Below are 16,702 nucleotides of genomic sequence, written 5' to 3'. Positions count from 1 at the left end.
TCTGCACTGCTGCTCAGTGCCAGGGCCCTCCGCCCCTGGGCTTCTCTCACCCACTCCCACCTGGCTCCCACTAGCTCTTCTGGCTGACAGTGGCCTCTAAGTGCTCTGACCTGAGTGGCCCTCCCGGAAAGGGAGAAGCTGAACAGAAGATGGGTATCAGGGGCCCTCAAGAACCCCATGATGTCCAGGGAAGGTCTGCAACAGCAGGATGTCAGCCTCATCCAGTGCAGCTGGCCACAAGGAAGGAGGATTTCCCTCACAGCCTGGTCTGTTTGGCGATGCTGCCCCCCAGTGGTGTAGCTGTCCCCTGGCTCTGACACTGCTGGTCAGCAGATCACCCTCCTCCAGGACAGCACTTCTGAGAGAGGTATGGGCAGGGCACTGGGCCATCACCCGAAGACTGGGCATCCCCACTATAGGTGGTGGAGGGAACTGGCCAACTCCTGAACGCGCCAGCTTGTGAAAAGGGAAGGTAGAGGGGCGGGATGAGGTAGCTGTAGCTCAGAGGTGCTCTGCACTCCACAGTGGCAGGGGCTGCAGCAGCCCTGGCCCGATGGGGGCAGCTGCTCTGGGACAGATGAGGGCAGACTCTTGTTTGTGGGATGCCTGGTACGGGTGTGGGGGTTATGGCGGGGCCCGCCTGGCAGGCACCCCAGGGTAAGCACCGTAGTGTCCCAAAATGGGACACAGGGCTGTCTGGGCCCCCAGCTTCCTGCCTCAGGCCCTCTCCACACCTGTGCTCCAGCAGGGCTGGCCACCTCATCCTCCTGCTCAGGGGGCCCAGCCCAAAGGCCAGCCTGGCCATCACCACTGCCAAGTACCACTGAGACCTCTGTGTGTGCTGCCCAAGGGCAGAGGGCAGGAACCCTGGAAGCAGGCTCAGGACAGACAGCCCAGTCTGCTCCTGCTTTTGCTGCTGCCTTGTGGGTACTTGCATCTGCGGGGAAACCAAGGCCAGGGTTCTCCTGCAGCCTCCGTGGTGTATGAGTACACACTCCAGAGAAGCCATCTGGCCTGGCCTGAGCATCTCCTCGTGCTCAAGTGACAGAGGACTGAAGGGCAGTGGCCCGGGCATCCTGGGCAACAGCAGGCACAGAAGGGAACTGCTTCCTGAGGGTGATGGCAAGGGAGGTGGCTAGCCACAAAGGAGGCAGATGAGGCGTCAGGGGGACATTGACGGGGGGAGAGTGCCAGTGGGTCAGACATAGGTCTCAGGAGAGAGCCTGGGCTCTGTCATGGTTGGGAGGCGGTCACCTGGTCCCTGGCGTGGTGGTGCTGAGATGCTGGGTCTGGGGGGAGGTAAACAGGCACAGGGTTACCCCATGGCCTCTTCCTCACATGGCCAGCTTCCCTCAACAGATGCACTGTGTGTCTTTCCCAGAGAAACCTGAGCCAGAGAAACCTCTTCTCATTACTGAGCACCAGCCCCAGGGAGTTTGCTATGGTGACAGAAACATGCTGGCTCATGGCTTCTGGGCAGAAGGCCTGCTGGGCTTCCTCCTCAGTGGTGCTGGTGCTTTCTGACCAGAGCCCAGGTCCCTCCCCCACTTGTGAGGCTCCTGGCGCTCTCACCTCACACTTGCTGCGGAGTCCAGTTTCCTGTAGGCGGGACCAGATGCTCTGGATCCTCCCGGCATGCTCGGGGTGGCTGTTCGTGTTCCCACAGGCACACTGGTGCTTCAGCATTAGCGTGTCGTACACAAGGCCTGCAGGGAGGCAAGGCTGGGTCACAGGAATGCTATGCAGGACGGGGACCGCAGGCCCACAGGGCCATGTACCATACATGCATGGCACAGGTCAGCAGGAAGAGGAGTTGAGGGCATGGCACTGAGCTCCAGGTGACAGCTGAGCAGCAGGGACTGCTGGCTTATAGGAGTGAGAGGTGAGCGTCCCCCATGGGCCAAGGTACCTGGTCACTGGCTAACCTCTGTGTGAAGTTGCTCTGGGATCCTGGGGCCTAATGGAGTATTGGAGTTCTCAGAAATATCTGGAGCAATGTGGGGACCTGCTTACAGGCATGTATGGGAGCTAGGCACGTGTGAGAGGGGCACACGGCACACAAACTCAGGAGGTGCTGTGTCCTGTGGGGCTACCACACCTGCTCTCAGACTGGGCCTGGGGCTGCTGGGCAGGGAATGGGAACCTACAGAAGGCAGAGGCCACTGACTGGTATGTGTCTGTCTCGGCTGAGGGCCGCAGGGAGCTGTGAAGACTGGGCTGTGGTAGCAGATGGATGCTTGATCCTGTTTGTGCTTCTGCTCCTGGGAAGAGGCAGGCTCACCCCGAGGGGTGGATGCCTGGCCCCAGGTGTGTGTCAATTCTCACACCTTCTAGCTTGGTCCCTTGTAAGCTGTGCTAATGGGAAACAGTGACCTGGACCTAGGGGTTCTGGGTGCCCTAGGGAGCTGAGTGCTAGAAGATGAGACTTCTGGGTAAAAAAGAAAAATGGCAATAATAGGGGGTGCGAGGGCAGCTGTGCCCAGGAGTTTGTGATGGCTATGTCCATAGTTGTGCGCAGACACTGCCCACCTGTGCCTGGACACACAGATGTCCCACCCACTATGGTCAAGAGCCCTGAAGATGAGCTGGTGCAGGTCTGCGACACCACAGTTTCCTTGGTGGGAAAGCTCAGGGGACCGAGGAGGCGTCAGAGCTGCTAGACCACCACTGCACAACTCCAGAAGGAACATGGCACTGGGTGTGGCTGGTGCCAGGCATAGGGGTAGGGGTGGGGCTAAGCCCACACCCCCAGCTGGCGCTGGCCCTTTTCTTGGTTCTCTACATGCCTTCCTCTGCGGGGACAGCATGCTCATGTATCAAGGAAGGCGGGTCTACATAGGGCACCAGCAAAGCGGGAGCCTGGAAGCTGTATACGAAGAGCCATAGGATGAGTCCACAAGCATGGGGCTGGGGTGTCCCCACTCAGAGGGGGCAGTCTGTGGCCCAGGCCTGTGCAGGAGCCACCTGGCTGGCTCAGGCGCTCTATGGTTTCTCCCTATTTTTCCTGAAAAGCAGGATCTTAATTTAGGGGTAATCATTGGCAATGATTTTCTTTGAATAGGAAGAGACCCCCAAGACTAGAGAGCTTAGCCATCTTTGTGGCATGCAGGGCGAAGACACTTTTGAGGCTTGTGAAGGATAAGCCCTGTTTACATAATGTTTTTCTTCACGTGTCATTAAAAAAATATGAGCTCAGAACACCATGGACAGCTATCCCAGTTTCCTGTGCATTCCCAGCAGCCTACTTGGGAAGCTGCCTTTCCCCACCAGGGCCAGGTTGGACACTGTGGCCACTAGGGAGCTGGCCTCGTCTGGTTCTGGTAGCTGGGGCCTGGTGCTGAGTGTCTAGCTCCTACTGCCCAGGCTACATGGGAACCAGGCTCCTCCAAGCTCCCACCCTCAGCACTAGGTGCCCTTCATGCCAAGGCTTCAATGGGTGCCAGCCACAGACAACGCAGGAAGCCCAAGAGGCCCACGGGGAAGTGGGCTTCTGAGCCTTTGTCTGCCCCCCGGGGTCAGCCACAGACACCCTGAGAGACAGCATTACCTGTGGTGAACCTTGGCTTGCTGGGGGGCTCCTGGACAGTCACGGGGAAAGTGGCAGATGCTGGGGAGGACTGTGCCCGGGACAGAGGCCGGTGGCTGCTGAAGGACACGGGAATGCCTGCAGCTTCCATGGATGCCTGGTAGGTCCTCAGCTGGTGGATCCGCTGCTGCTCTAGCAGGAGTGCTTGCTGTGGGGAAAGAGGCTGGCTGCTGCACGGACTCCACCTCCCAGCCCAGGGGCATGGGTGATGCACAGGCTCGCTCACACGGCCATGGGGCCCTGCCTTGAGGTTGTGGCAGCCTGTGCAAGGCAGACAGGAAGCTCCATACCCAAGCCACTCCAACAGCCGCATGGGGCGCTGCAGAGCAAAGTCTTCCTGGGCTCTGTGCAGAGCATGATCACCAGCTGGCAGCCTGGGTGCCCAGGGTGGGGATGGGGAGAGGTGAACCCTATAAGGCCCTGGGGACAAGCTGAGGCGGCCCTCTAGGAGGCAATGGTGCCAGGCGGGCAGGCTGTGTGAGCCTTTCGCAAGAGGCAGGGGGAGCCCCTTCAGCCTTCCCAGGTCTTCCATGCAGTCTGCAGAAGGGCACCTTCTAACCAGGGTGTCTAGCTTGTTGACCGATCCCAGTGCTTCTGTTCACTTCCACTTTTATTTGTCACTGGAACTTAGCAAACCATTCACTGGGTTCCTCATCAGTCTCTTGTGAGTCTGGTGACTGCACATCAGTGTCTGAGCAGCTCACCAGTGTGAATGTCCGACTCATACTATTTCCAGATCTGTACAGCTGGCCACCAGTACCTCCTTGGCCCCCAAAAGCTCCTGGTTTCTGACCAGCTTGCTTCCCTCTGTAATTTACCAACAAATCAAGCTACCTTTCTCTTCCCAGCTCATGGGCTGTTAAAAGCTGTTCGAAGAGTGCTCCCAGATCTGTGGGGCCACCACACCAGGGAATGAGGACAGTGCCTGCTGGAAGGCAGGTCCATGGATGCTCACAGAGGGCAATGTGCAGGACTAAGTGTGCTGGACACAGCCTGGGCACCAAGGGGTCCACCAGTGTCCGCCCACCACTCCCTAAGGGGTACCTGTCTGAAGAGCAGCTCCTGCTCGGTGGGTGGGCGCTGGCCAGGCTCTGCCTCCCGTGTGGGCTCCACTTCGTCCTCATCGCTCTCAATGGGCTCCTGCTTCACCTGCACAGCCAGAGCATGCCCCTCCTTTGGCCCTGGGAGCCGGTCCAGGTAGGGCTCATCCAGCAGGGCCTGGTGCTCACGGAGCTCCTCCTCCGTCTCCTCAGGGTGGCTCTCGGGCTGCCGGGCCGGCTCACTGGATTTGGGGATTATCTATAATGCAGAGAAAATGAATGCAGACCAAGAGACTTGACACAAACTTGGCACTTCAGGGTGTGCAGTCAAGGTTTGGTGCACAGGTCACGCTGGGCCTGGCCTAGCAGGAGCCATTCAACCTGGGCCAAGGGAGCTCCTTGGGCACCCTGTCATGGGACAGCCCCAGCAAGACTGAAGCTCAAGGGAAGAGGAAGACAGGCATCTGGGGGTCTAGTACACGTGCTGCCTGCCACGCACAGAAGCCTGGTACATGCCACACATGTGGGTGCATCACAGAGGGGTACAGGAAGTGTGGGGTGAGGCTGAGGCCACTCACTCAAGCTGGGGAGAGATGTGTCTCACTTGCTAAGGCACCTGGTGGGACACACTATGGACTGGCAAGAGGCCCTAAGGGCTTCACTCCAAGCAAGGCCTGAGTTGGAGGCTGGTTGAGGATGTGACCAGAATGAATGCCTGCCTGAAGTTCTCTCTGCTTTGCCAGCTAGAGTAGAACACCTTAAAACTCAAGGTCCCAAACTTAAAAGATGTCCCTTACCTGGACATATAACCAGCCACTGCACTGCCACAGAGCCCTGCTGCCCTCAGCGAGACTGCACGGCCCTGGAGCATGATCAGCCTCGTCAATTCCTCCCTAATCATATTACCTCCAGTCCGTCTGACTCTCAAACCCACACTTGTTTCTGAAGGGCAGCTCACGGTCCCACATGGGTCTCCACGAGCTCACTATCAGTCTTTCCAGCTGACTCTTCTTCGCCTAGGGCCAGAAACTCCTCTGTGGGCAGAGGCCTCCATGCCTGGAACCCTGTTTTCCCATGCCCAAGTCCGTGGCTGTGAACATTGGCCACCTCTGCTCATCAAGGCACAAGGCACTCCCAGCCCGTCCTGGCTGCCCTGCTTCCTCGCCACATGCATTAAGACTATCCAACCTAGGCCACGTTTCCACACTCACACTAGGAAATTCCTGTAGAAGGGAAACAGTGGAGGCATCGGGTTGTGGGCAGAAACTGCTGCAAGAGTCACTTTCTACTCTAGCGGCAAAGGGGCCTTCATGCACGCTCTTCTGATAGAAAGGAAAAGGCACTTATCTGGCATTAATTCCTGATCAGGCAATGGGACCACATGAGAAGGGCCAGACATGGCAGCTGGCAAAGGCACCCTTGGATGGCATGTGAGCCCCCAAATTCCCTTGCTGCACACAGAGGGGCAGCAACAGGGCTGATGCCATTGGCACCTTGGTAAAGGCTGAGTGAGCAGCAGGCCAGTGAGGCCCTGCTGTGGTCCGCCCATGTCCCCTACAGAGGCCAGCCCTCGTGCTGGTGTCTTCATAGATCCAGGGCTGGACACTGGTGCAGGTGGGACCCTGTGAGAGCACTGTTTCTCTGAGCAGAAAGCACGGGGTAGATGCTTCAATTAGCTGTCAAGTGCGATGGTGACTCAATCACGGAACAAAATCCAGTGAGACGACCTGGTCTCTAAATCACTCTTTTGAAGAATAAGCCACATATGAATGAGTGTTTCCTGTCTTCCACAAACCTCCTACCCTATTGCTCAGAGAGTGACATAATGAAATTAGTAAGCCTCAACTGGTGTTAGAAAGACAGGTGTGATAGTGCTTTTGACACTGGGAGTACAGACACTTGGCAAGTGCCTGTCTTACCCCCAGCCAGGGCCGTTCCTGTGCAAGCGAGCACTGTTTGTGGCCCCATTTGACATGAGGGCCTGCAGCACCGCGTGGTGATCTGAGGCCTCCTCGATCATACACTCCCTAGCCTGCAGCAGGACATCCTGGGGTGGATCCCAGCAGGGGCCAGTTTTCACGAATGAGCAACACTTTCAGGGGAACCCATCATGGGCACTGGAAAAATCAAGCCTTGACTGCAGTGAGGAACCCTGCAGCTCCCCTTCTGAGCTGGAACTAAGGGCTCAAGAGAAGGAACCAGGACCAAGTAGGAGGCAGGGTGGAGGTGCTAGGTGGTCAGCATCTATCCTGGGTGGAAGTAGGTGTTAGGGAGGGTCTCACATCCTGTCACAGGCTGTGTCCCATGGGAACCATGCCCTGACCTTCCAGGAGAGCCCCTTTCCTCCCTGCCTATCAATGGTCCTCTCCTCGGGAAACCACTTAGGACCCTGTTGCAGACAAGAGGCCCTCCCAAGGGGAAAGGACAATGGAGAAATTGTTCTGTTCACCTCCAAGCTGGCTGCGAGCTCTGGGAGCTCCTCAGAAGTTCCCATTTACCCTCCAGTCTCTTGTTTTCCGTAATAGCATTCCTGAGATACACAGGAGTTCTCCCTTAGCCTTGATATTCTACAGTCAGTCAAGGTCCAAAACATTAGTGAGGGAATTCCAGAATTACACAACTCTTAAGGTTAACACTGGCGGCTGCTGAGTTGTGTGATGGAATCTTGCTCCGACCAGCCTCATTTCACCCAGGCCATGCACCAGCCTCTCTCTACCTAACATATCCACACCGCCTGGACCTCCTGCCCGCCTGGCTGACCCGTCACCATCCCAGTTGTCATCCTGACTGGTCTGACACCATCCTGCTCATACACAGGGCCCAGAGTTCTCACTATGGCAGGCAAGCACCAAGGGTCTTAGAGTGCATTCCCCCAGAAATCATTTAACTTGAGAGTACTTCTCCCATCCCTAAAAAGGAACTCTGTACCCTTCCCATACCAGCCAGTATGTCCAGTCCCCCATTTCCTGTCTCTGCAAACTTAGGCTGGTTCCGGATATCCCCTGTGAGTTACACTACATAAGGCATGGTCTCTCACTGGCTGAATTCACTTGGTGAGAGGCTCTTTGCTGACCTTCTCTGTATGTGTCCACCACTGGCCCATGCATGACAAGCAACATGGCTGTACGCACATCATGGACCAGGGCCACTCCCAGGCCATGTGCTGACTCAGTGTCCAGCCTCCGGAGGGGCTGACAGGCTGATTTCAGGGCAGCCCATCGCCCCTCTGTCCTCTATCACCACATGCTTTCTCCAGGCCCAGCACTGGACGTAACTTAGCCTGAGTGCTTCTGGTGACCCACAAGCCAGTCCCCAGCCCTCGTTCCTACTAAAGATGCCACTGAGTGACTTCAAGGACTTCCATGGGCAAGTGGACCCCTGCAGAGAGGCCAGGCCTATCTGCTCAGCAGTGTGACTGACAGGTTGGCAGGTGGCAAATGTGCCCCAGAGCTGGGGACTGTGGGTCATAGTTTTTGTAAAGATCTCCTTGGTGAAGCAGAGACTCCAGGAGCAAGGGTTGTGGGCATGGCCTGCCTCATCCCACCCAGCCTCTGGCAGAGGTGCTGACAGCACAGATCCACCTTGCTTGGAGTTCCTCGTACCCCACGCCCCATACCCACCTTGCCCATGTGCAGCTGTTGCTGCTGGAAGTGCTGCTTGTGCTTCTCCAGGAACTGCTGGTGCTGCTGCTGGATTACCAGGTGCTGCAGCGCCTGTGCGCTCTGTGGCAGCGGTGCCGACTGCGTGCGCCCCAATGGGCGGTGCTGCCGCAGCTTGTGCATGGATGGGGATACGCGGTCTGCGCCGACCAGGGGCTGTGCGTGCAGGGGCAGAGCACCCAGACCTGGAAGACACCAGTCTGAAGATAACATGGAGGAAGAGGAGTGGGGTAAGAAGAGGAGGAAGTGGGGAGAAAGACTCCTGAGTAACCACGGCCATGATGTGCACCTGCCTACCCAGGGCCTCCTCCCTTGGCGAAGCAAGCTGTCTGATAATGGCTGTGGCTCAGCCTCAGGAGGGCAGAAGCTGCATCCTGAAGGTGATTGAGGGCCAGGCCCCATGGGTACAGCAGTTCTGCCTGGGAGGCGGCTCCAAGAGGTCTTACACAGTGGCTGCTCCAGGGTCACCTCGACACTTCTGGCACTGTGTCCAGAGCACCTGCTAGAGAAGGCTACCCTAGCTCTGGCACACAAGCAACTCTGCTAGCAGGAGGGAAGCCTGACCTATAGACAGGCAGAGACGAGCCTGCCTGACCAGGACCAGGTCACTCCTGAGACCCTGATTGTTACTTGGTCCTGTCACAGAAACACTCACTGGACTACCTGCTGGGCAGGCACTGGGATAGGCAGGGAGGGCCTGGCAGGAGGGGGTGAGTCTTCTTCAGGAGCTTGTGAGCAGTGCAGGGATAGGCAGGGGTAAGTGCACAGACATAGGTACAGCATAGGGACGGCAGGGGGTGGTGGCTGTTGGGTGGGACAGAGCAGCTGATGCACAGAAGGGGCCTTAGAAAGAGCCCTGGCTTCCACCCTCCTCCTCTGGATGGTCCAGTGCAGGATGAGGAGGAGGGAACAAGGCCCAAGGGCAAGGCTGGAATCCAGGCTGAGAAATCATGCCTCTGCCCCTGCCTGTGCCATGGACAGGGTGCTGCAGCCTCATGAGCTCCTCCCTCAGACTGAAATCCTTGTTGGGCTGGTGAGCCACTGTGCTAGATGATGGGGTGCTTGGACCCCTGAGGACAGAGACCAGCAGCTATATCCCCCTTCAGGAGCACAGGAGCCTCCATGGCAGGAGAATCAAGGCTGTGTGTCAGGGAGGACGAGAAGGGCCAGTGACCCTAAGAATGACAGGCAGGGCTGTGGTGAAGCAAGCATGGGAGGCTGAAGGTTACAGACACCAGACAGAGAATCACCAGTCACCAGGAGGCTAGCACTGCCCCTGGAAACATGTGGCCTGTCTAACCTTGTCAGACTCTGTCTACATCCAGGCTCAGCCTGGTTAAGCTCAGGCACTCCAGAAAAGACGGGAGGGAACTGAGCATGAGGCATTAATTCTGGGCCACAGGCCAGAGAAGCACTACTCTCCGGTGCCAGTCACATGAACATGTGAGGCCAGGTGCACACTTCTGCCTTGACCAGTGACCCAAAGAGCCAATTACTCAAGGAGATGAAGAAGCATGGGTTGACAACACTGAACCAAACCCTGCAGACCCAGCTGAACCCACAGCACCCGGTGATGCCCCAAGCATTGGGAATCAGGCCACCATGGAAGTTGGAGCTGTGACGTGTAGCTGAGACTGGCCTGTGGATCCCTCCAGAGCAACAGCTCACTGGGAGCCAACCACCCAGTGGGGCACTAAGCAGCAGCTCGTCCTCATGTCAAAAGACACAGGCATGCCCTGGGCTTCTGCAACACACTCCACACAGTGGGCTAGGCAAACTCATACTTGATGTCCTGTCTTCTTTTAAGCTGTGCTTTTCTGAATAACCATCCTTGGAGGATGAGCATTCATCAAAGATTTTGCTGCTAACAGGAACCTACTACCTGTCTAGTGTAGTTACAATCCAGGAGCACTTTCTTAGCTCTGTCAACACTGAAACCCACATCACGAGGCCCAGGGATCCCCTGGAGGGGCGCAAGCGGTAGCTGGCTTTGTGAGGCTCGGTTCTCTAGCAGAGGACAAGGAGTCACAGGATAGATCCTGCACATGGTCGGAGTACACAGGCCTCCCTCTCTGACCCCTACCAGAGCACCTACCTGTGACAAGGGGAGTCTGTGTGGGCGGCTGCTCAAGCAGGACCATGTGCTGCAGAAGGGGGTTGTGTGCCGCACCACTGTCCCGCTCCAGGGGCGAGGCTCCCAGGTAAGGGGCCAGGTGGGTGCCAGGGAAGAGGGAGATCCGCTGCTGCAGGCCAGGGAGCGCAAGCCTTTCAGCGTCCTGCTGGGCCGCGGTGCCCTGGAAAGCAGAGCCAAGGCTCTTAGGCTGCCGGGACCCCAATGGCGACCCCACGCCATGCAGACCCACAGACCTGTGGGGGCCACTTACAGTGGAAGGGCCTGTAGCAGGAAGTCCCAAGGTAATGTTGGGCAGGGATGGCGATGTATAGAGAGGGAGCGGGGCGACGGAGGCTTCTCGAGTCACAAGTCTGTGCGCCAAACTCGTCTGAAGACAGAACACACGGTGACCATCATGCAAAGTCCGGCACGACCAAGGAGCATCACCTGTGACGAAAGGCTGGTCTGCAGCCCTGGGGAACAGCACCAGGCGCAGAGACCAGCTCAGCAGCCTGCAGCACACGGGGGTGACCACCAGGGTGCAACCACACATGCAACTCACAGGGGAACCTCAATAGGGTCCTTTCAGTGTCTTGTCTGTCCTCACCTTATTTATGACCATTTGCTTACTTACCACAAAGTTATCAGAAGAAAATCTGGGATAATTCATTAAAAGTAGTTTTTGTAACTGAGAATGTCTTTTCAGAGATGACATCAAAGCAGAGACTAAAGAGAAAATGACTGATAAAAGGGAAAAAAAATCTCTTGTGAAAGCAGGTGATAGTGACAAGAATATTAGCAATATACAAGGCAAGGTTATATATAACGAGCTTGGAATATGTACTTGTTATATATAACGAGTAAGGAATAACTAATGAGAAAAACACACAACCTACTAAAGACAAAAGAAGAAACCATACTAAGGGGCACAAACTCACAAGAAACATTCACCACCAGCAACCTGAAACCCTCTAAAACTTTAAAAGACGGTAATGCCACCTGAGCCCAGAGAAACACAAATACGCTGTGGTGGACGTAAGCTTGAGCATGAGCTTTCTGCAGGGCGAGCTGGCTCCATGTCAGAGCCCAGAGCTGTGCAGAGCTGGACACCTAGCCGGTGTCATCAGTGCTTGGAAGTGGCCCTCGGACTTGGCCTCACGCAGGCGTATTTGCACCTGGGACACGCAGGAAGTGGAAGTGTCCTGAGGATGGTCATCAGACACTTGTTTGTAATAAATTGCTACTGAAGAACAAGTCGTAGGACAATGGGCTTTCTAACAAGGGATCAGACACTCAACCCAGGCTTGCATGAAGAGCAAAGAACCCTCAAAAAGGAGGACTGGGGCAGGAGTGGGCCTGAGTCTCAGGGCAGGGCTAAGGTGTCCTACAGGACCTGCACTCCAAGGTGCTGTAACAACCTGTAGGGCTGGTTACAGCTCTGACTAGAGCTGCTAAACCACTGGTTCTTAGTTGTTGGAGGGTGATAGGGTAGTTGCTGTCTTGTGGTGCACATCCTGGTTTTATCCCTTTGCAGGGCCTGTGGGAGCCAGCTCGACGTGACCTGGCCAGAGCACTAGACACCTGTACACTGGTCAGCTCCGCTCGGTCATGGGTGCAGGACAGGGAGCAATGGCCCTCTGTGCCTGAGGAAATGGAAGAGTCCAGGCAGCTATCCAGCTACCTTTGGGTCTTTTCCCACTTTACTGACATGTGTGGTGTTAGCAATTAAAGGACCACTGGAAAACATGTTGGAGAAAAGTGTTTTTTCTAGGCTAGAAGTATCTGAAGTCCTATATAGAGAAAATGCTGTATCGAGGCTCTCCTACAATATAATCGGCTAGAAGGAAGTAAGCAGCATTATGTCTGTAAAGTTACAATTTCTTTTACAGCAAACTTTAAAAAAAAACCCAAAAAACAAAAAACCTAATATTTTTAGAAATAAAGTGGCCGACTGAGAAGCACTTGCTTATGCTGATTTGCTTGGTGAGAAACACTGGGATGGCTGTGGTACCTGCTATTTCCAGACAAGAACCCCTCAGGGTGGGTTACTTTAGGACCAGCTTGTCAGGGTCCAGGCCACTTGGCCTCTCACAGTCACCCCAGCTAACAGCACTGGAAACCCACCAGGGATGCCTGCATGAGAGCCAAGAGTCACAGTCCATCACGGCCTGTGACAGTGAGTGCCTGAGGTGAGACACGGGCGCCCTGGCCTTGCACAGCACCTGTGACTCCTCTGCTGTGTTCTAGTGATTGACAGCAGCTTGATTTATGCATTGCACCATTTATAAACATTAAGGCCCAGACATGCAGATCTACCCAGAGAGGGTACTCTCACAGCACTAACCAGGGGTGGGGAGTGGCCTAACTGCCCCACGGTGTCTGTGGCCATGGCTGACAACAAAGGACTGTGCCCATGTCCTGGGGCGGGAAGTCCTCTCTGGACTGTATCCCAAGGCTCCTGACTGGCAGAGAGGGACAGTTAAAATTTTAATAATCTAAGTACATAGTTAAATTAGAAGGTTAAAAATACAGATAAAATAGAGAATGAAGTAAAACGCTATGAGAAACAAGTACAAGGTGACCAGAAGCAGCCAGGTGACACACTCCTGCCGCTGGTCCTGGTTTCCATGACCTCTTTTCACTGTGGGGCCGGAGGCCTGACATGAGGATGTTAAGTGCTGGGCCTACACATCCAGCTAAGATCTGAAACCCGCTGCAAGGGCTGGATCCGTTTCTAGACAACTGTACCTAGTAAGTTACAGGGACTTGGGAAGAACCTCCCACTTGGCACCCTCCCGAGTACAGCAGATGGGGATCCTGGTCAATCCACTGGAATGCTTGCCAAGCCACTGCCATATAGCCCACCGGCCTGTAGCGTCCTGACTGCTGCCCCGCCCACCTGCTGGAGTGGTGTGGACCTTTGCCTGAGCCTTGCTGGGCTAAGCCCAAGCACTCACAAAAGACAGGGGGATGTGCAGCGAGTCTGGGGAATGAAGGTGCTGGGCTCCTTGCCCTAGAAGTTCACCTTCAGCGCAGGAATAGGTAAGATGTGCCCCGCTGCCTGCCCTGGTGCCTCATCCTTGTCTGGATATACTCAGGTGTCTCTGATTTTGGCCCCACCCACAACCCCCCCCCCCAATCCTTGTGGCCTTGCCCTAGTCTGCCCAGTGCCTTCTAGGCAACTGTGCCTTCAGGGTGTGATGAAGGCAGGGCTGAGAGGTGTGGAGCCCTCGCCTTGTCTGGCCCAGGATGCTGACTACTGGTGATCCTGTAGTCTCCAAGGCATTTCCTTTCCTGGACATCATTTTAATTTGTGCATTTCTCAATGCAAGTGCCAGCTGCCTGCCAGGACACAGTCATTAGGGGTCCGAGTTGGGTTGGCTTCTCCTGCAACATGCTGCTCTCCAGCTGGGGTGGGGCAGGGAGGTAACATGCAGAAGACCCTTGCAGAGTGACCTTGGGTGCACTGACCTCGGCTGGGACGCTGGACACAGTGGACACAATGCCATTCTCAGTGCTGACGTTGCCAGAGCTGCTGTTGGGTGAGCTGGGCCCGGAGCCTGGGGCGCTGCTACACGCAGAGTCTGTAGGCGGGAGACAGTGGTTGGGAGCTGGCTCTGTACATCCATGGTGACCCCAACTACAGGGCACATGGTCACAGTTTCCAGTGGGGGATGTGATGCCCATTCTGGTCTCTCGACCTCCTGCTGACCAACCTCCCAGTGAGGGTAACTGAGCTCACCCTCTGTGGACACCCCTCCCTTGCCAGGCTTTCAGGATGTGTGTGCTATCAATTTTACAGTTGCTGTGGGTCTCAGGATGATTTGAAACATGAGAAAACTAAGCCCTTAAACACTCATTAATATTCAAGCAAGGAAAGACCAGAAAACACAGAAGCCAAAAGACTGTGCAAGTGAAAGGTTGAACTTAATGTGCTCACTGAAAATGCTACCTCAAGGTAAAGCAATCTATCATTACCACGTATGGTGAACCAAGTCCTCGTTTTCCTACAAAGCACCGAGCATCCAGGAACACAGAACATAGCCAGGGCCTCTGCAGCTCCCCAGTGTTTCCAGGAAATACCCTAAGATGGACCTGTGAACCTCTGTTTATCTGTAGGCTGCAAGGAGCTTCGGGGCTGGGCAGGGATCTGGCCCCGTCCCATTCACCTCAGCGCCCCTACAGGATTCCTCATGCAGAATTCCTCAGGCAGGCTTCCTCAGGCACTGTGCGCAGCTCTGTGCTCACTATGCAGATAGCAGCCCTCGCTGGGCCCCTGCCTGGCTAGTTGCATCCCCACCACAGTGCCATCTGGTGAAATGTCCAGGGAACATTCAGGCTTTGGTGCCTGCAGTTCAGGTGTCTGCCACTCGCCATACTCTGAATACCCAGAGGCCCGCCTAACCTTCGGGACCTGGGGGACACAGCAGGAGCCACAGAAGGCCATGCCTGCAGAGCTTACTGTCAACACCAGCTCCAAATCCAGGGAGGCAGGGAAGGCAAATGGACACAGCGAGTGTGCCATAGCCCTCAGACCCTCTAGACTGGGCTGTAGGAGCTGTGCTTTCCTGAGCTGTGTGGAATGTGCCAGCAGCACCCTCACTGCACAGAGGGGAAACCGAGGTGCCAGGCAGTATTATCACTGGCCCTAGGCCACACTGCTTAAGGACGATGACAAGGGCCGACACTATCCTCACGTTAATATGGGCAGACCATGAAGGCCGCTCCTCCACAGATGTGCTGTCACCCAAGACACGCTGGGCTGATGTGGCGACCCCTGACGTCCTGCCACGGCTACAGGGGCAGAGCTGCCTGGGCTGCTGTTGAGCACTGACGATGAACATGGGTCCCCACCCAGTTTGTGCTGTCTAGATGCTGTAGAACCCTGAGCCTGCTCTGTCCAATGCTCCAATGCCCTGCTGGGAGTTGCTCTCTGGCCCCTCTGACCCTGCCCCTCAGCATCCAGATGGCAGTACCACCTGGGAAGTGCCAAAACATGCTGGACACTCACATCAAGTGGACAGAGATGCCAGGCCATGAGTGCGGATTCTATTAAGTTACAAAGTAAGTGCACTCATAAAGCCTAGTAGAAAATGGGACCTGGTGACATTCGAGCAGTACACTCCAGCTGGCATGGGAGAGGACAGCCCTGGGGAGAAGGAGGGGGTGACTGCCTTGTCCCAACCCTTCTCACGAGGGGTCCGCTCAGAGGATACAGAATCTTCCTTCGGCTCAGGAGCCTTCCCCACTCCCCAGTACTCCCAGGAGCAGCTTCATCGTGCGTTGCTGGGGATCACATTTTTGAACCTCTCTGTTGTCCCTGTTATCTGGGAATGCAGTGCCACCCAGAGCACTGTCCCCACTGCTGCAGCCATCTGTGTGGCTGTGCTCACCAGGAGTACACCGCTCTCTTACTCTGTCTCAACCTCACTCATCCATCAGGCTGCAGCTCTGCTGGCTCAGTGTAGCTTCTAGGACGTTCCCTGCTTCAGGTTTGCAGTGGGATTCTCCATCTAGCACAGCTCAGCACTGACCAGCTTCTGTCATGCAGGCCACCTAGGCCATCCCCCGCGTGATCCTTGAGCCCATTGCTCCATGCCCAGCCCACTCTGAATGTTCATTAGCATGGAGCGGGCAGGGATGACAGCACAGGTGAAGCCCAAGGAGCAGTTAAGGAGATGCTACCTCCCCATGACTGGCTGTGAGAACTGGGCTCAGCATGGGGCTTGCACAGTAGGGTGCCCTGAAAAGGGGCAGGGCCACACAGGTGTCAACCTCCAGCTTACACGTCTGCCCCTCATTCGCACTGAATCCTAAGCAGCTAATGACCCTTGGGGACTGGGGACTTGACACATTAGTTTTTTCCGTACTAGAATGACCAGTGGAAGAAAGCCACATGAAATACACAGTGATAAAGAGGGCTCCCCAGACATGATGTGTGCACTCTTCCATGCTCACCCACAGACCAGCAGAGGCCCAGCAGGGAGGAGAACCCAGGCGCAAGCCAGCCTCCCCTCTCCAAGGCTGGTGCTCAGGGGCCCCCAGGTCCCTCCTAAGCTGTGGCACTCATCAACCTGCACCTGGAGCCTGGTCTCAGGGCCCCCCTGCTCCTGTGCCACTCAGACTTTAGGACCAGGGACGGAGTGCTGTTAGGATGGGGCTCCAGGGGGGGTCATACCTGTGACAGCTGTCCCTCAGGACAGTAAGGCAAAATGTCCTCCTTGGGGGGAACTGTGCTGTATAGGCACTTCTAGGTGGGGCTGTGAGGGGTGGTGTTCCGTGGAGACCTGCACTGGTAGCCTGC

General features: G+C 55.9%; 1 protein-coding gene across 12 annotated transcripts in view; it reads right to left on the bottom strand.

The window, feature by feature from the left end:
• The window catches only part of Hdac4 (histone deacetylase 4), a 250,630-nt gene that overhangs the window by 33,883 nt on the left and 200,045 nt on the right, over window positions 1-16,702 (bottom strand). For 10 of the 12 annotated variants that reach the window (XM_063237018.1, XM_063237019.1, XM_063237017.1 and 7 more), the window contains 7 exons: window positions 13,870-13,982; window positions 10,670-10,786; window positions 10,381-10,579; window positions 8,247-8,485; window positions 4,631-4,885; window positions 3,548-3,734; window positions 1,573-1,706 (listed from right to left, as the gene is read on the bottom strand). In XM_063237018.1, the coding sequence (XP_063093088.1) occupies window positions 1,573-1,706; window positions 3,548-3,734; window positions 4,631-4,885; window positions 8,247-8,485; window positions 10,381-10,579; window positions 10,670-10,786; window positions 13,870-13,982 (1,244 nt within the window). The remainder of the gene's footprint in view (window positions 1-1,572; window positions 1,707-3,547; window positions 3,735-4,630; window positions 4,886-8,246; window positions 8,486-10,380; window positions 10,580-10,669; window positions 10,787-13,869; window positions 13,983-16,702) is intronic. The other 2 variants (XM_013157467.2, XM_013157468.2) reach the window with 1 other exon arrangement.

The sequence above is a fragment of the Cavia porcellus genome, unplaced genomic scaffold, assembly GCF_034190915.1.
Source record: "Cavia porcellus strain 051 isolate PalLab524CR breed Dunkin Hartley unplaced genomic scaffold, mCavPor4.1 scaffold_26, whole genome shotgun sequence".
NCBI lineage: Eukaryota > Metazoa > Chordata > Mammalia > Rodentia > Caviidae > Cavia > Cavia porcellus.
Note: the sequence above shows the minus strand (reverse complement) of the source record. Positions and strands in the feature narration are given on the sequence as shown.